General features: G+C 44.8%; 1 protein-coding gene across 6 annotated transcripts in view; it reads right to left on the bottom strand.

Moving 5' to 3' along the window:
* The window catches only part of RAD21L1 (RAD21 cohesin complex component like 1), a 1,165,932-nt gene that overhangs the window by 239,563 nt on the left and 905,930 nt on the right, over positions 1–20,439 (bottom strand). For all 6 annotated transcript variants that reach the window (XM_078651710.1, XM_078651707.1, XM_078651709.1 and 3 more), the window contains one exon: positions 16,206–16,435. In XM_078651710.1, coding sequence (XP_078507836.1) covers positions 16,206–16,435 — 230 coding nt within the window. The remainder of the gene's footprint in view (positions 1–16,205; positions 16,436–20,439) is intronic.

A 20,439-nucleotide genomic window follows, 5' to 3' on the forward strand; every position in this document is an offset into this window, starting at 1 on the left:
GAATTTGATGAACTTCGAGCCGTAGAAGACGCAGATGTTTTGATGGAATGGCAGCAGGGGTTTGGATGGTGGGATTTGAGTGAATGCCAAACTATGGCCCTTTCGAATGATGTTTCAGACCCATCGGTCTGATGTTATCTTGGACAAATTCTGAAGGTATTGTGACACCCTGCCTCCTACTGATGATCTTGCGGAGTTGAGTACAGTAGGAAGAGCCAGGAGGCTGCTATTGTCTCTTGGACGTATCAAGTCCTTGGCGAGCCTGCTTCCCTCTGTTATTAGGTCTTGAGAAATTCGAGGACTGGCCCTGCCTTTGCTGATAAGGTTGGCGGTACTGTTGCGAACCTGAGCCATATGATGAATACCGTTGCTGCTGATAAGAGCCTCTGTGTGAGAAGTTGGCCTGATATATGATGCTCACTAGTTCTAGTGATCACCTTGTATCAGTCCAAACAACCCTTATGGTGATTGGTTGTAAGTCAACCTTATAGACCAGCTATCCTAATGGTAGCATGGACAAAGAGGTCTTAGGCTAAACTCTTTTGGCAGGTGAAGCCAGCTGTTTTACCACATATAACCCCTTGAATACCAGATGAAAGGACACCACACAGGTTGTTATGAAAATAACAATATATTTATTATTAACAAACACCTCTGAACTCTTTATGAGATCAGAGAGCTAAGCACATAACAATACTCTTCAGAAAAATACAATAAGTCAAACAATTTACAATGGTGCCCTACAGGCACGACAAACCATATACTAAGTAAATGGTATAAGTAGAACGATAGAGGAAATGAAGCTGCCCAGAGGCTGTAGGATCGCTGGGACTACACTACCCTAACCTTAGGTAAGGGGCAGGAGGCCCACGGGACGCATGTCCAGAGTGTGAACTCACACACGAGATGCGGAACAAAGTCAATGGGCACAACAAATTACGAAAAAGGTAAGTAAAGACAGTTACGACTAGTTACGACTAAAACAACAGGATACCTGGACACTAGGAGAGTCAATCTACCCTTGAGCACCGAAATGCTCTCGTTACCTCACCCACGGGCTGCGGGTGCATAGGTGTGAAAGTGTGTCGGGTTTCCGCGTCGAAGTCAATGGAGCCTTGAAGAAAGATGCTGCAGGCGACCAGGAGGAAGATGTCCGGAGCGATCCAAGGGTGGATCGAGGAAGATGGAGACCTGAAAGCAGAGGGGACAGTGTTCAAAGTCACTAGCCAGTGACTGGAGTGGAACCAGGAAGGAACCAGATGCTGTTGTCGCGATCAGATGAAGAGTGGACGCTTGACTCTGCAGCCACGTGGACCAGGAGGTGATCAGCCAGTTGTGTCAAATAGTAATGCCAGGCCAGGGGTGGCACAATACGTGCTGCAGCCCCTGGTAGGCCTTGGATACACCTATGCCCTGGGTACCTAGGGTACACTGTACAGGGGCTCACAAGGTGATCCAGGTTCCAATTGGTATGTACCTAGAGTACATGGAGTCCATTTTAACAGAAAAAGCAGATAGCCTGGGGTCCTGAATAGCAGGATCCCAGGCCAACTAAGTCGAAAACCAGCTAAACACCAGGCAAAAAGTTGGGGGTAACCATAGTCAGATATCCACCTTCCTACACTCTGTAGGTGGTGCTTTTGCCTCTGGAACCTCTAAAAGGAGTTTTACGGTACTGAAGTGTACCCAAAGACTTAGCAGTCTCAGTATCCTTTTTAATATCTTGGAGAGTGTCATCGATCAATTTTCCAAATAATGCCTCTACATCAAAAGGTAGATCCAGGATCTTATTCTGGATTTCGGGTCTAAACCAAGTCGCCTTAAGGCATCCCTGGCGCCGAAGGACTGCAGCCCCAGCCAAAGAACGAAAAGCCGTTGTGGCAATGTCCATGGCACAGTCTATGACTTCCATTGATGTTGCCTCCCCTTCTTGCAAAACCTTTTTAGCTTCCGTCTTTGACTCTGTAGGAAGTTGATCCAAGTATGGCAAAACATCACACCATAGTTGGTGATCGTATGTGCCCAATATCGCCAAGGCATTTGCTGCACGCACCAGAAGACTCGCCATCGAAGAGAACCTCTTCCCGGCGTTGTCTAATCTCCTGCCCTCTTTATCTGGAGGAGTTGTCAAAGGAGCTGAGGGGTTACGTGACTTCCTTTGTGCCGCTTGGGAAATTACAGAGTCCGGTCTTGGGTGTCCTGTCAAAGACGCTGGACCATCCTCAGGCGCTTTGTATTTTTTGTCGAGGCGCGGTAGTACAGGGACCACCGTCGCCGGATTCTTCATTGCCTTAAGGCCTTCATCCCAAAGATGCTGCTTGTTGTCTTCTTATAAGGTTCTTTAAAATCATATAAGAAACATTCAGTGGCAACCGAAGACATTGATAGCTTGAATCTGCCAGCCGCCCTCTCCATTAGTTTATGAAACCCCCCTATATCCGCTGGTGGGGATCCGGAGATGGAGATGGAGATGCTAGGTCTAGGATGACATATTCATCCCATTCTGTACCTTGATCCGCCCGGTCATCAAAATTTTGATCCTCATCCGAGGAATCATCATGGGTGTCCAATGGTATCGAAGGCTCCTGTCTAACCGGTGTCTGTGGCTGAGATGACACCTGGGCCGGCAATTCAGGAGCAGCCATTGCTGGAGCCTCAGGGACAGGCATGGCTTGCGCAATTGGAACAGTAGTAGGTTGTGAACATCTAGACTTATAATCCTGCAGCATATTGTGAAGGTCCTGCAAGAAAGATGATGGTACAGACACCATGTCTTGTCTCGAGTACTGCTGTGGCTGGGCAGAATGATGATGATAACCACATTCCTGGTTGTACTCTCCGTCAGAATCCGTTTCTTGGCATTTAACCAGAAGCTGGGATGGACTGTTTGCATAGCCATATGAGTCCTGATCGTCATCCTCCGATTCATCGTCATCCTCCTCCAAAAGTAGAGCTGGAGGTAAGGGGGGGTAACTCTCCTAGGAGATGTCATGTCCGGTGTAATCCTGGTCATAGAAATCGTAATCCTTTTCACCGACGATAAAATCGCCGACGATCCCGTCGACACTGGAGCTGATAATACTGCCATCGTCGGCTTCGTCGACGAAAGAACACTAGACGACGAGATGGGCGTCGACGATGCCGTCGACGACGAGACCGTCGACACTCCTGCCGCCATCATAATCAATGTTGTCGTCGTCGAAGCCCTTGACGACGACAAACACTTCGCCGTCGCCATCCTCGTCGACGTTGATATCTTCGTCGACGTCGCTGTTGACATCTCCGTCGACGTCGCTGCCGTCGTCAACATCTTCGTCGACGTCGCTGCCTTCGCCGAATTCTTCGTCGTCGACGCTATTACTGCCGTTGACGACTCCCTCCTCGTCGACGTCGATGGTCCCGTGGACGAGCCCGTCGACTGTACCATTTTAAGCTTAGGCTTTAATTCCTTCGAAGACAATGTGGAACTTCTGTCAGACTTTCCAGAAGACTGAGAAGAGGGGTTTTTGAAGGCTGGATCAGTCTTCGTACCCGAAGAAGGTGTAGATGGTCCTACGCTCTCCTTTTCACCATGGTGAGGAGATTAGACTGGACCTTGGCTCTCAGACTCACTGGCGGTCTCTTTTGAGGCCTTAGAAGGATGCTCCACAGAAGGAGAAAGGGAACCCCTACCCCTTTTGACTGACCTTCTAGTTGATGACGCTGATGAAGAGTCCTCACTGTCACTGGAGACTGTCTTTTCTGGCCTTCAACTTCTGGAGCCATGTAAGAAGTCTACCCTCACGATCCCGGAGGGTCTTGGTTGAAAAGGTGCGGCAGATCTTGCAGTCCGCAGCCTTATGATCAGGATAGAGGCAGTAGATGCAATCTTTATGCTTATCCTCAACAAATAATCTTTTCTTGCCACAGGTGGAACATGGATTGAAAAGGGCCTTCTTTTCCTTATCAGATATCCTGGAAGGGACAGCTAACAATTTTGAAGAGAATACCTGAAGAAAAACTTATGAAAGAGTAGAGATTGAGCAGAGCTCAAAGGAGACTCCCTAAGCACAACGTGCGGTAGAAAATCTGAGGCTCTGAGGTTCCTTCAGGAGGGTTCCATGGGGTGAGGCTCTTCTGATTGGCTGATGCCTAAGTTTTGTCTCTTTTACAAAAAGGAGGTGGATATGCTACAAAAGGAAATTAATCACACAAGTGATTCCAGTGGTTCACTGGAACCATCCCTGAGGGAACACAATATTCTCCTCTTTCACCACAAGAGGATTCCAACACAGTTTTGTCGTTCTTGAATAAATTTCAATTATTTATTTCTTAGGGTTTTTCAAAGATAGTCATTTAGTTCATTGTAATTTCAACATATGAGGCATCATCAGTTTACTTCACATCCAATGCATTTCGGGCATTCATATTGCCCTTCATCAGGGAAGGATACGGTCAAAGAGAAAACGTAAAGCATAATTACTAATGAATAATATTGGTCAACATATCATATTCGTGTCCTGTCTATTTCACACAATGGTTGTATTCAAATATTATGTTCACCAGCTCGTGTCCCTTGTGCAAAGTGAAAATAAAATAAAATAATGTTTCGTTTTGGACTCACATGCCTGCTTCTCTTGTGTCCTGAACGTGGTTGTTGTGTGCTGTGAAAGAATAACATAGGAAAACGAAAAAGTTAGCACTCGTGTGCTCGTGTTTAACAGCTTATGGCACGGCTCCTTCTAATCGCGTTGTCCCGTTATTTACTAACCTTTTGTGTTTTAGTTCAGCAGCTTCACGGCCGCCTTTTCATGTGTGTGTCTTCTGTGGTAGGACGCCACTCAAAAGAGTGTTCGCCATTATGTTTGCTACTTTGAAATCTGTCCCGGTCACGTGGTACACTACAACTGATGAGAGACTATCTTTGTGTTGCAAATGTCGTACTTGGGGGAAAATGATAGTGATGTGTTGGGTAAAAGTGGATTTAATCAAAACTGGTTTCCTGGAATCGTGTTATAATTCGGAAGACTTGGTAAGAAAAAATGAAAATGAAAAATACGCCCGAGATCAAAAAGGAAAAGGGAGGGGTGCTGGAGTCGAACCCTGATGCTTGTGACCTGTGTTTATCGGTGTTGTAGTGCGGTGTGCTATATGACAGTGTATAGACCAATATGATTTGTAGTTATATTTACAAAAAACAACGTAAAATCCGTGTTAGCAGTAATCACGGTTGTACCAATATGCACCTACGAACCATTATTATTATAGATAACAGGAGAATTAAATTCTATCATTAAGTCCATGTGGTTTTTGAGTAGATAGTTTATATATCCAGAAGACACACACGTGAAAAGGCGGCCGTGAAGCTGCTGAACTAAAACACAAAAGGTTAGTAAATAACGGGACAACACGATTAGAAGGAGCCGTGCCATAAGCTGTTAAACGCGAGCACACGAGTGCTAACTTTTTCGTTTTCCTATGATATTCTTTCACAGCACACAACAACCATGTTCAGGACACAAGAGAAGCAGGCATGTGAGTCCAAAACAAAACATTATTTTATTCTATTTTCACTTTGCACAAGGGACACGAGCTGGTGAACATAATGATATTTGAATACAACCATTGTGTGAAATAGACAGGACACGAATATGATATGTTGACCAATATTATTCATTAGTAATTATGCTTTACGTTTTCTCTTTGACAGTATCATTCCCTGATGAAGGGCAATATGAATGCCCGAAATGCATTGGATGTGAAGTAAACTGATGATGCCTCATATGTTGAAATTACAATGAACTAAATGACTAGCTTTGAAAAACCCTAAGAAATAAATAATTGAAATTTATTCAAGAACGACAAAACTGTGTTGGAATCCTCTTGTGGTGAAAGAGGAGAATATTGTGTTCCCTCAGGGATGGTTCCAGTGAACCACTGGAATCACTTGTGTGATTGATTACTAGGGCGTCTCATGGGATATGACGCCACCTGTGGAGAACCTAAAAACAAACAAAAAATAGACCAAAAGAATAAATAAAAGCTATGCGCCCTCCCAACTCAAGTTACTACAAAAGGGAATTAGACATCTAGGCCTTTTTATTTCTCTTTTGTACCTACTGCTATGTTATTTTGTTACCGAGACTCCCATTCCGACGACGGGGAATGATACAAAAGCATAGGAATCTATGAAAGTTCCAATACTGGGGCAAAATGCTACTAACCAGTATTCATCTGTTCTTGGCATGTAGAGCTGCAGAGTTGTACACTTAGCATTAGATCGCCACCTGGTGTTGGGCTCGGATTATTGCATGTTGTTGTCGTCTTGGAAGAAGTCTTTGTAGTCACGAGATAGGTGTCTCCTCCATTGGACGATAGTGCGCATGGGCATCGGCTCAATCCCTAGATTGTTTTTCGCCATGATGGGAAATGGAGTTAGTAGAAGTAAAGAACAAGCATTTACAATGCAACGGTCTCGCCTTAGCAAAAGTTAGAGCTATTGGCATTGTAAATGACAATTATTTAATTTATGTGTTGGTTTTGAAAACCGATAAATAAATGGCATTATTATTATTAAATGGCAAGTCTTATAGCACTTTCATAGAGCACTTGGTACATAACAAATGGTCATATACATCGTCTACAACCTACGTGCCTCATGTTACAAGGTAATTTGCATATCAGTCGCTGACTTCTGCGTGGTGAAAATACTTTGGGCCTGTTAGTCAATTTAAACTATTCCGTTGGTAAATCTATGCCGCAGCCTCAGCTCAAAGTCATGTGCAAGAGTGTTGTAGAAGACTCCTGGCATGAGCGCGATCAAGAATTGCCTAGCATCACAAGCTGTGATTTACCCAACACAGCACTGTCATGCAAGCAGTAAGTACCACGGAGGGAGGCGGAAGAATACCCCACAGAGCCAACAGCATGAGGTGAAAGACTGGTACGCCTCCTTTAAGTTGATTTTGAAAGAATTTTTAAAGATACATCCAGCAGAGAGCTGCGCTGTGGAGCCAGGCCTCAGGATGTTATTAACGTCGAACCGTGTCACGCTTGGTAAGTTAGTTAACAAAGAGAGCAAAAACTTCCCGTGAAAGCTCTTCCGCGCATGAGCACATCTGGATGCATGCGCAAACAGCAACAGAAGCAGTGCACAGGCTTAAGTGTGCGAATTGCATAGGATTGTTGGCTAACCGTTCAGCCCGTGGGCGCATATATTTAAAGACGTTACTGGCGGCGTGAGTCAGGCAGCACTACCACTGACCTTCAAACCTTTCTACTTCTGCGCTTATTTTAATACGCTGCAAGACCCAACACTGATAGGTCGGCCCGATTAAGCATCATAAACACGGAATAGGAAAAGGCTGCTCCCGCAGGGACACACAGCGAATTGGCAGTTGCAGAAACAGTTTGTCAATACAGATGGATGGAAACAGTTCACGTATTGTTCTGTTGAGAGATGTGCGCGGACAGGAACAAAGGGCCGTTTAGGCGGGAGTGGCAGGAGAACAAAACCCACAAAAAAGTGGGAAGCATTCAAGGTAAAAGTCCCTCACATAAACAGATCGGGTCTCATTTGCATATGCAAAGGTGAAAAGGGCTAGTCAGCATCAAAACCAAGCCTGAAAACTCCTTTGCGCACGTTAGCATCTGTAAACATGCAAACAATGCTCTCATTAACTTAAAGTCATTACAAGTATGCCTGCAACTCGCCACTTAGGAACTCGTTTCGTGCTTTCTACAAACCTTTCACCGTCACACATGACGAGAACGGATTCTAGAGCAGCCGCTGGCCTGCTTTAGAACAAAGGGCGTGAAGAGAGGAAGATAGCTCTGACGTCACAGAAACTATTTTTATACGTTGATTACTTCGAACTGTATGTACTTTATTTACTACAAGACACTGGGATTATCCATGTCCAAAGAGACACGAGGTGGGAGGGCAAATGCATTTATAAAGCCAACTTAACTTACCAGTGCCCCCCAACCACACGCGCCTCTTGCCTCTCGGATTCCACACGCGCCTCTTGCCTGTTTATCAGCGCCGCGCACCTCTCTGCAGACTCCCCCTGTATTCCAGAGAGGCGCGCGACGCGATCCGGTCTGCATTCGCATGCCGTGGAGACAAGACCTGGCCGCGCGCACAACGTTATCCTATGGAGAAACGCTGCGCGCGGCCAGGTCTTGTCTCACTTCGTCGGTCTCAGACTGCTGAGACGACGACTATAGTTCTCGCTTGCGAGAACGCGCTTTCAGCGCGTTCGTCGTAGGCGAGACCTAAAAAAGATGTCCATGCGTGTGCATTTAAGTACGATAAAACTGGAACAGATACAGGTCCCGGGGAGGCGGGAGGGCGTGTACAACTCTGCAGCTCTACATGCCATGAACAGATGCATACTGGTAAGTAGCATTTTCCGTTCGAGGCATATGAGCTGCAGATTTTACACTTAGCACCGATTGTGCAGCAGTGTCTCCCCTAGCGGTGGTCACCTGTATCTGTTGCAGTGGTTTGAAAGAGAGTTTTAAAGACAGCTTGGCCTACTGCAGCTTGCTGCTTGGCTTGCACATCAACACAGTAGTGTTTAGTGAAGGTGTATGTTGTAGACCATGTTGCTGCTTTGCATATGTCCTCTAGAGGGATGTTTCCTAAGAAAGCCATAGAGGCCCCTAGTTTGCGTGTTGAGTCCGCTCTAGGAGGAACTGTTAATGTATGTTTTGCTTTTTGATAGCATATTTGTATACATTTTACAATCCACCTTGCAATCCCACCTTTAGAGATGGGGTTGCCTTCATGAGGTGGAGAGAAAGACACAAACAGTTATTTTTTTTCCCTAAAATACTTAGTCCTATCTATAAAGTAGAGAAGAGCTCTTTTAACATCTAATGTGTGTAGAGCTCTTTCTGCTACAGAGTCTGGGTTTTGAAAAAACACAGGTAACTCTGCAGATTGGTTTAAATGAAAAGGAGTTATGACTTTTGGAAAGAATTTTGTATTAGTTCTTAAAACCACTTTGTTACGATGTAGTTGTAAAAATGGTTCTTGTATTGTAAATGCTTGTATTTCACTTACTCTTCTAAGAGAGGTAATGGCAAAAAGGAAAGCTGTTTTCCACGTGAGGAATTGCAGTTCACATTTATGTAAAGGCTCAAAAGGGGGTCCCATGAGTCTTGTAAGAACAACGTTTAGGTTCCATACTGGAGAAGGTGGCAACCTGGGAGGGATAATTCTTTTAAATCCTTCCATAAATGCTTTAATTGCAGGCACTCTGAAAAGAGACAGATGTTGTCTATTTTGTAAATATTCTGCAATTGCTGCAACGTACAGTCGTATGTATAAATATGCCAAGTTACTCCTTTGTAAATGTAAAAGGTAACAAATAATATTCTGGATGGAAGCATCCAGGGGATCAATTTGGTTATTGTTGCAATAAATGGCAAATCTTTTCCATTTAGCAGCATAACAAGCTCTGGTAGTAGGTCTCCTGGCCTCTTTAATAATGTTCATACAGTCTGGTGGTAGGTTAAGATAACCAAACTCTAAGACTTCAGGAGCCAGAACGCCAAATTCAGTTGATTTGGGTCTGGATGTTGGATGTCTCCATGGTCTGCGTTAGCAGGGATGGAGTTAGTCATAGCTTTTGGTGTGGAACTAGAGATAGTTCTAGCAGTGTGGTGAACCATGGTTGACGTGCCCATGTGGGAGCTACTAGGATTAGTTTGAGAGACTGGTGTCTGAGCTTGCGTACTACTAATGGTATTAGTGGTAGTGGCGGAAAAGCGTACGCAAATCTGCCTGACCAGTTCATCCATATCGCATTGCCCTTGGACAGCGGGTGTGGAAACCTGGCAGCGAAGGTTGGGCATTTTGCGTTTTCGTGTGTGGCGAACAGATCTATGTCTGGATGACCCCACTTGTGAAAGAATGGTTGAAAAACCTGTGGATGTAGTTCCCTTTCGTGAATTTGTTGAGTCTGTCGACTCAACAGATATGCTATCTGATTGTGAGCTCCTGGAAGGTGCTCTGCCAACAGATATATGTTCTGTGGAATGGCCCATCTCCAAATGTTCTGTGCGAGCTGGGACAGTTGTAGAGTGTGTGTCCCCCCCTGTGTTTGTATATAATACATGGCTGTCATGTTGTCCGTCCGGATCAAGACAGCTTTGTTCTGTAGTAGTACTTGGAAAGTTTTGAGTGCTAAGAATATTGCTAGCAGCTCTAGGTGGTTGATATGGAACAATTTGTGTTGACTGTTCCATTGTCCTTGAGTTGTATGATGTAGGAGATGGGCTCCCCATCCTGTGAGGGATGCGTCTGCTATGAGCACTAGTTGTGGAACAGGTTCGAGGAACGGCCGCCCCTTTGTCAAGATTTTGGTGTTCTACCACTGCAGAGAGCGATGTGTGCGGCTGTCTACCAACACCAGGTCTGTTAGTTGACCTTGAGCCTGGTTCCACTGTTGTGCTAGACATTCCTGCAGCGGACGCATCTGTAGTCTTGCATATGGTACTATGAAGATGCAAGATGCTATCATGCCTATTAGTCTCATGAACACTCTGGCTTGCAGAGATTGTTGCTGTTGAAAAGCTGTGACTAAGGCTTGAATTCTCTGTATCCTTGCTGGACTGGGATACGTTAGAGCTTGTTTATTGTAACCCCTAGATACTGATGTATGTGAGAGGGCTGCAGGTGCGACTTGGTGTAGTTGATTGTGCATATGGTAAAACAGCTGGCTTTACACGCCCTCAAGAGTCTTTTAGCCTAAGACTGTTCTGTCCACGCTACCACTAAGATAGCTGGTCTATAAGGTTGACTTACAACCATCACCATAAGGGTTGGTTGGACTGGTGCAAGGTGTTCACTAGAATAGTGAACATCATATACCAGGCCAACTTCTCACAGGTATGACTGTGGGTCAGGAATATCTGGTGCATCCTGTTGGTTTGGGTACTCCCAGTCTATCATCTATAGGGAATGGGAAAGGCTCATCTGTGTCTATCCCTCTTCCTAAACTATACTCATCATCATTTTGAGGCGAGTGTGAGGATAAAGGAGGAGAATATGAAAGAGACATTTGTGGTGAATTGTTAAGAGGAGCAGGAGATGAAGGAGAAGGAAGTATAGGTGAAGAAGGGTGCATAGGGGATGTGGCAGACTCCTTCTTGGCAGGAACCACAGGTGTTGATGTTTCATCTGCCTTCCTTTTCTTGTGTGGTGTAGTGGACACATGACCTGTTTTTGGGTCAATGTAGATCTTCTTTTGCAGAGGATCTGGCTGGAAAAGTTATTCTCCTTGTGGAACCTTTGTCGGCGCCAATTTTTTCGTTCCTGGACTAGGTTGCTGCTGGTCTTTAGCCTTAGGAGTTGTTACAGTGTCCTTTGGCGTAGTTTTCGGCACCGAAGGTGTTTTTTTCGGTGTCGTAAGCTGTTTCGAGGGCTTTGACGAGTCGGAATCAGGCCTTGTCGGTTTCGGCACCGAAGACGGTGTCTTCGGATTGGAAGCTGGTCTCATCGGCTTCGAGGCGTCAGACGCTGGCTTCGTACCCTTGTCTTTAGAAGTCGACGGTTTCGGAGCCGAGACTTGTTTCGGTGCCGAGGGAGCTGGTGGAATCGGCAAGTGCGGCTTGCCCAGTACCGAGCTACCGGAAGGCTTGGTCACTTTCTTCGGAGCCGGGCTCGATGGCTGGGCTGTCGAAGTAGTTTTTCGGTTGCGACTGGGCCCCGGAGGTAGAATGTTGACCTTTGCCTTCGGTCTGGGTGCTGTGTGTAGTGTAGGGGCAGTAATACTCACGCGCTGACCCAATGGTATGGAGTCATCTGAGTCGTCTGCCTCTGATACGATTTGGAGATCATCGGAATCTTCTTCGGGGACGAGCAGAACCTCCTCGTCGAAGATATCCACCGGTTCTGGAGCTGATCTCTGCATGTCGTGTCGACGGGCCGTCCGATCTCTGATGGTTTTATTGGATCGAAAGGACGCGCAGGCTGTACAGTTGGATTCGTTGTGTTCTGGCGATAAGCAGAGATTGCAGAGCTCGTGGTGGTCACTGCATGGAAACTTTGCTCCACACCGGGGCATCTCTTGAATGGCGTCCTTTCCATGAGGTGTAGGCCTCACGGCGTGGATAGGACCAACGGCCCGCGTCAACAACAGGAATCGAGCTGATGGAGTCGAGACGATGTTAGTCGGTATCGAAATTAGTTTGGAGAGCTTTGGGAAGTTTTTTGCGCTTTGAAGTACTGGAAAAGTGTGTTTCTAGCCGGAGCGGAAAACTTTCATCCGAACCCAGTGGCGGAAAAAAACAATCTAAGGATGGAGCCGATGCCCATGCGCACTATTGTCGAAGGGAGGAGTCACCTATCTCTTGACTACAAAGACTTCTTCTAAGACAACAACAACATGCAATCATCCGAGCCCAACACCAGGTGGCGATCTAATGCTAAGTGTACAATCTGCAGCTCATATGCCTCGAACACTTGGTTTCTTGATGTTTTGCCATTATTCCTGTTGCAGACAGGGTAGTAGACGGTGTCGCTAACATCTTATCCGCAATAGACGGTGTAGTAGTCGGTATCACCATCTGCAGGGTTAAAGGCATCAAAGGAGGTGCAGTTGGTGTTGTCAACAATGCCCTGACGTCTTCAATGTGCGACTCCGCCTGGCACGCCAACGTGAACCCGCCATTACACGCTACTTATAGCGTTTTGTTTCTTTCCCGAACACATTCCAAGGGTGGTGACTATCAGATGCGTATCCCTTACGCTAGGTTGCCGGTGAGAGTTATTTATCGTTTTTGGCTGTTTGCTTCAGGCCCTTGCACGTTTCCAGGCTTGCCCCTGTTTGCCTTTGTTATACGTTACGCTTAGCGTCTACTTTCCCAGCACACAACACGTTGCTGTGATTATATATACGTGTACCTTTCATATGAGGTTCCCTGTAGAGGCAGTCTATATCTTTGGTCACTCAGCGGTCTTATATTATTGGATGACTTAAGGGGGTGCCCATACATTTTTTCGAATTTGCCTGTAGCCCCTTAGACTTTGTAGCACTCTCTATCCTTATATTTATGCACTCAATGTTGGACTTCTCGTTTTAGTACATCCTAAGTCGGCGCCTGTGGCGTTCTGCCTTTTATTGAAATTCACGGATCATTCCTAAGATTGTTGTCATCATCCACATACTTAAGGTAATCATGTTGGGAACCGTATCGATAGGCTTGGTGAAAAAGAGTCTTTTCGTATGCCAGTTTAATTTATGCATCATACGTTGTGTTGCAGGTTTCATTCCCTCGGCGGCCTGGATTTACATGGTCAAGTTCCTCATTTTAAAGTTGTAATAATTGTTCTTACCACTATACAAGCTTCATCTTCGATCGCTTTCTGCACTACATTCTATCAGGCAGTTGTGTCTTTTGTTACATGGCTGACTTAAGTTCTTTAATCCTGATCTCGATACCAGTTTGTGATCTCTAAATATTGTTTATATATGTATCTAGAACGGTCATTGGCACCCTGTTTTTCTCCATCTGATGTTGCCATATTTCTTTGGCTTCACAATTGAGCGGACTGCATTTGGTTATTATAAGATTTGTCCTTCTGCACGGCAGCTATTGGTCTAAACCACTTTTCTTAATATAAGTATCCTTATTTACACTTTCCTTCCTGTTTACATAGCCTGCTGGTTCCGAGGCATATCACTGTCATGCAACCTAGCGTTGCCTATGTAGATCCATTTTAGGTGAGACAAAATAGTTGCTCAAGATATAAGCTAGCATGTCCATCAGTAGCAATTGCACTATTGGTATCTTTCTGCACTCTGCCACAATCTCTATATGCACAACTCTGGTTGGTTTGGTTACTATTTTTTCCAGCTATTTTCATGCGGCTGTGGTTAAAAGCCTCTCTGTTTTCGTCACTCTGTATTCTTCTCTCTAGCACCTGCCAGCTTCTAATTATCTGCATCATGCACTTGATTTTATTATGTAACAGTCTCAGTGTACTAAATGTATGTGATTGTTTATGATTAGATATATTTTTTCATGTTTTTTCATTAGAATTCTCAAGTGGTTCTCCAGAAGAAGGCGTGTCATATGCCGAAACGCGCGTAGAGATCTACATTCGACCCACTTTTTTTGTATTAATTCTCTGTATTGTATTTTATTATTGCATGTATATTTGATTCTCAAATACTGTTCTGTATCATTTCATGCCTTATTTTTGGTATGTGTCTTGATTATTTCAATGTTTGACAATAAGATTGTTTTTATCTTGTTTTTTTATATATATTTTTAAACAATAAATGAATAATATTTTCTTATACATTTTGTCGTTATTAGCTTAGAACACTGGAGTTTCTGTTATTATTTTCTGTGTTGTACCTGCCATTCTTCAGGGTCTGAGTTGCCTAGGAATTTTTTAATATTTAAAAAAAATGCAGTCAACAATGTGATCAGGGTAATCTTCAGCGCTGACAGTCTAGTGATATATGCCATCGAAAACGATGTCATTAAGAAGGTGGTGGTGGATAACATAGTGATTGTAGCTGTCGATGATGCTGCTGTATACGTTTTTGGCGTCCAAGACACTGACAACTATGTTCTCGTCAATTGTCGGCAGGCAGAGCCGAGGAAAGCTTTTTGAAAGTGTGACTGACCTTAGGAGGTGGAGAAGGTAGCTCAGAGGATGACCTTTTTGGAGGATGCAGAAGGTTCTTTTCTGTCCTTTTTTTATTTGATACCTTAGAGTTGTGAGATTTTGAAGGACTGCAGCCTTTGTAAGACCCATGAGTGGTCTTTCTTGAGGCTTTTCTAGGCTGCTCAGAGGAGGAATGGGGTGATTTCTCCCTCTTGTGGGATCTCCTAGAAGATGAAGAAGAGGAGTCATCACTATCCGAGTCTAAAACCGTCTCTTTTGCCAGGCAGCTACGTGAGCCTCGCTGCACACGTTTGCACGACACTACTGCCTGGACAGCCAAGTCCGGAGGGATGGCTTCTTTGGTCGTTCCGTCCTCCAGGACTTTCTGGTGTGATTATTGGTTCGCAGACCCACCACCGGGGTTGGTATTGCTGGGGTATCTATTCTAAGGTAAGGAATCTATCACTAACGTGTCTCTTTCAGATGCAAAAGTTACTACTTGTGTAACGATATATCTGTAAGAGACATTAGTTAGTGATAGATTCCTTACCGACCCACCCATCCTCCCCGTTCTGCGAACCGATATCTAGGGTTAAGGTCATCCCCTTTCAGGGCCCTAGTTTCATGGCGCCAGTGTTGGTTCTATCATGGCACTGTATCTGGCGCGGAAAAGCTGTGTATCAGAACTGACGTCAGCGCTCATGGGCGGCGTCTAAGTACTCAGACGACGTCATTCCGGCGCTAACGCCGACGACGGACGCGGAGCCGCCGGCGCACAGGGGTATTGCTACGCAAAATTTTCCGGATCCAGTCTGACGCCTGGGGATATTCTAAGGTAAGAAATCTATCACTAACGTGTCTCTTTCAGATAGACTTTTCTTCTCCTTGTCTGACATGAGGGTTGAATGAAATCTGATTTCTATGGAGTAAAACACTGTGGACATAAGGAAAATACTTGCACAGCATCAGAAAACTGGATATATTCTCTTGACAGTATCCAAGTAGGACAAAAGAGATCAGAGCTCAGTGGAGACTCCCTAGTATGATGTGCCGAGAAAATCTGAGGGACTGGAACATCTCTCAGGAGTGTTCCAGAGGGCAAAACAGCCTGATTGGCTGAAGTATAAGCTATGTCTCTTTTTTAAATAGACTATAAGCTACAAATTGAAAGGACAAGGCCTTGAAGCTCTATCTTTAACATTGTATTACTATTATATGGTACTGGGGACTCCTATCTCGACGACAGTGAATGATTAAAGCATGTGAATCTATGAAAGTTCCAATCATGGAGTAATCTCTGATTAGAAGAATTTATAGGAAAACGTACAGTCTGCAGAAAGTTGAAGAAGTGGCTGATTGAAGTCCAGAGAGTACCAAGTCACCCAAGTAAAAGTAACAAATCTAAGGTTAAATATAGGTAAGACACTGCAAGTAGGAGAGCTCAGCACATCCAGGACATTAGCTGAATCTTGGTTTGTTTCGAATGAGGTCGATGTGCAGCCAAAATAAACACCGTTAAGGCCTTTTTACCAATGGTTAAAATAGGATGTCCTTGTTCTTAAGGTACAACTGTAAAGTTAATAAAATATATTACCGTTTGAAGCTTGGCATGAATCAGACTCTGTGACGGCCTGGACAAAAGGCTTTCCACTCCTCCAATCTCTTTCCAGCTCATCAATTTCCTTGTAGGGGGTGCAATATCCACATTGGTGATTGTGTCAAGGAAATCAGTCAGCTGCTTTTTCATGGTATTGCTACTAAGTTCTTTCACCGTATCAACAAGAAGCTTCCTCTTTTTCTTGTTTTTTTTCTTTCCTACTGGAACTAAACACATGAAGATTTAAAGGAATAAACATTACTTTGAATTTCAATCACATGACATTACATTTGAAATTTGAATTTACAGACTGTTCACATGCATATGTGTCAAGTCGGACTTTAAAGATTTAATAAAATGGTTAAACAACAATGCTGAAAAATCTTCAAAATGCATGATATCACAATGGAGAAACCTTTAGCTCGGCGTCCCTACAGAATGCCACCACACAAGCCTAGGCATTCAGGACAAGTTAAAGTTTATGATTGAAAGCCATATCAAGTGGGGCTGTGTCCCACACAGTTCTTTAAAGTGATTCTGCACCTGCAAAACATGGAGTGACTAAAACAGTACTAACAGTACTTTCTGGTAGTGGGAGATTTTGCAACTGTATTCTTCTCTAGGGCATATATGGCCCTCGGACATCATGTTTACTGCTCCATTTTACATTTCTGGGTGACTTTGCAAATTAAGATTACCTAGTCACTTCGCTGGTGAAACTAAAAATGATACATCATTAGTTCTTAAACCTAATGATGGGAGGATAGGAGATTTTGCTGATGCCAAAACAAAAAGAAAGGAGGCGGAAGTGCCCATGTAAACCAATCTTGTCAAAGTACACTTTGATATGATGGTGCCAAAAGCTTCCAGATGCAAAAGATGCCTGTGTTTCAGCTGAAGTAGCCAATGCCCTAATGGACACTTCAGTACTAGGCAATTTTTAGCCTAGCAGTTGTGCTTTCTTTAGTCCCCCTCGAAAGCACTTCACAATCTGCCTTACCAACCGTTTGCCCCTTCCTAGTACTAAATCATCTTTAACTATCGCTTCAGTTCACAGACCCTTCACATCCGCCAAAGCCATTGCTAACTTAGACTGCACAACTGTGTTTTAGAAATTTGCCTCTTCTGCAAGTCTCAATAAAACAAATCCTGCTTCTGCTGTCCCCACTTAGTGGGAAATGGACCAGGTTGCCATGAGCAAAGTGGGGTTTTCAGAGGCACTAAATTCTGGGAATAGAAAGCCCTTTAGCTTTAGACTTCTTCTAATACAACAGCACTTGCCAGATGAAGTTGCAGCCCTGGAAGCAATGCAACCTATTGGAGCACTCCTATTGTAGAAAGCGAGGCAGAGACAGCTGCAAACCTGCACCTCGAAATCAAATTATTGCACTGACACAGTGAGTTGTTGACCAGAAGGTTAAAAGAAGCCATAATCAGGGTACTGCCACCTAACCTGTCAATCATTCAAGAACTTATGAAATTACTTGTATCTGTCCGATGTGGCAGCCTTAGGTTTGAAGAACCACGTTGACACATGGCTCATCACCATGGAGTTTTGAGAACATAACCATGTGTGCCTTAGCGCTTGAATTATGGTAAAGTCAAACAACGATACACCCCACGCAGTAGACATTGCAGTGGGGAGTGCCTGGATGCCTATTATTGGACTTGGCCCTCTGCAGGGTCACCCCAAAACCTTTTCTTTCATCTCTTGTTTTCTGAACCACTTTGTTTTGGCTTTTAGGATTATGTGCACAATACCACTGTTAACCAGTGCTAAAGTGATTGTTCTCTCTTTCCGAAACATGATAAAATTGGCTCACACTCAATTGGCAAATTTATTTTACTTACAAGTCCCTCGTAAATCCTAATGTGGTACCATACGGATAAGTTACTTACCTGTAATCCTAGTTCTCTTCTAGGAGTATCCACATCAAAGCCATAAGCATTGAATTCTCCCGCCCATGCTTGGGGACCCCGGAAATACAAAAAAATATATATGAAAACATACACATACAGCACTCTATATATAATTTTTTCACACATCAACGCAGCCCCTATAAAAGAGGCTAATCAATGTAATAATAAGCTACTGCTTTTGCAACCACATTATTATTATTATTATATCTGATTTTGTAGAGCGCTCAGCTACCCGTAGGTTTCCCGGCGCTAAACGAACAGAAGTAAGAGAGGACAACGGAAGATAAGGAATCGGTTACAGAGAAAATAACCAGGTTTTCACACCTTTGCGGAATTTGATGTAAGATGTTTCAGACCGCAGAGGGATAGGAAGTGAGTTCCAGAGCGCAGGTGCCAGGTGGGAGAACGAACGTCCGCCGACTCTGGCACGCTTAAAGCGGGGAACAGAGAATCTGCAATGAGTGGAAGACCTAAGGGTGCGAGAGGGACAATATTGCTGGACTAAGGTGGAGAGATAGTGGGGGGCTTTTCCAGCTTTGATGCGGTGCATAAAGCAAAGTGCTTTAAATTTGGTCCTAGATTCTATGCGCAACCAGTGAAGGCTGCGCAGGGAAGAAGAGACTGAGGTTGTTCTCGGGAGATTACAGAGTAGACGGGCAGCCATGTTCTGAACTACTTGGAGCTTCCTGGTAACCTCCTTACAGGCACCCAGAAGAAGTACGTTGCCGTAGTCCAGCCGCGATGTCACTAGGGCCTGGACCACTGACTTCTGGGTATCTGGAGGCAGCATCCATGTGATCTTCCTCAGCCACCTGATGATGGTGGTACAGGTGGCCGAGACCTTGACCACATGTTGTCTCATGGATAACTGATTATCAAAGAGGACCCCCAGATTGCGTGCTGACGTTACTGGGACCGGTAAAGGTCCCATTTGCTGAGGCCAATGTTGCGGGCCCCAGAGAGCGGAATCCGGCCCAAACAGGAGAAGCTCTGTTTTATCGCCGTTCAGCTTAAGCTTGTTAGTCAGCATCCAGTTGGCGATATCAGTGAGTCCAGCACAGAGAGAAGAGGAAGGGGAGTGTTGATTAGAGGAGAGAGAAAAAATAATCTGGGTATCATCAGCATAAGAAAAAATAGAAAGTCCCGCCTGTTCCGCAAGAAAAGCAAGAGGTCTAACATAAAGGTTAAAGAATAAAGGACTAAGAATAGAACCTTGGGGAACACCATATGGAGAGTTGTGAACAGTGGACACAGAAGAAGGGGAAAAAACCTGGAAAGTGCGATGAGAAAGAAAGTCAGAAATCCAGGCAAGGGCGGGGCCGCAGATACCCACAGACTTCAGGGCAGACAAAAGGATGCTATGGGAGACGGTGTCGAAAGCGGCACTCAAATCCAAAAGGATGAGTGCCACTGTCTCCCCTTTGTCTACCTGGCACCTAACTGTCTCCGAGACTCCCAAAAGGGTGGACTCCGTAGAGAAGCCTGCACGGAAACCAGACTGGGAAGGGTGGAGGACGTTTGCTGATTCAATGTAGGTGGTGAGATGACGGTTGATATGTTTCTCCAACACCTTTGAGAGGCAGGGGAGCAAGGAAATGGGCCGGAAGTTGGCAGGATTGCTGACATCCGCATTGGCTTTTTTCAGCAATGGAACCACCATCGCATGCTTCCAGATATTAGGAACCACTGCCTCAGTGAGGGATGCATTCAGAAGAGCCAAGATGCAATCCAAAGGGGCAGTGTCCAGAGTACAAAGAATCTGGGGAGGCATGGGATCCAATGGGGAGCCGGATTTAATCTCTGCCAACAATTTCTGGAAGACGGGCATGGAGATACATTCCCATTTATCTAGTCGAGGAGAAGAGAGTCGTTCAGGATCATCCTGTGAGAAGAGTTGGTCCTGTGGCTGGAATGGTGGCCTAATTGAGACGGAAGGAGAAACGCCAAAGCCTGCGTAGATGTTATCAATTTTAGATGTAAAGAACTCTGCCAGGGAATTGCATTGATTGCTATTTAGGCAGGGGGCTTTGGGGGCACATGACATACCCGATAGTTCCTGAACTGCCTTAAAGAGGGCTTTAGGACGATTCTGGGCTTTCAGTATCGTGTCGTTAACATGATTAGCCCGGGCAGTGTTACATAGAGTGTGGTATTTATGTAATGCAAGTTTATAGTTCTCTTTATCTGCCAACAGGTAGTTGGATCTCCAAATGCGCTCCAGTCTTTTGCAGCGTGACTTTTCCACTTTGAGTTCTTCATTGAACCAAGGGGCTGGAGGGTGCAGGAACTTTTGTGTACATTTACGTGCTGG

Source organism: Lissotriton helveticus, chromosome 7 (assembly GCF_964261635.1).
Source record: "Lissotriton helveticus chromosome 7, aLisHel1.1, whole genome shotgun sequence".
Classification (NCBI taxonomy): Eukaryota; Metazoa; Chordata; class Amphibia; order Caudata; family Salamandridae; genus Lissotriton; species Lissotriton helveticus.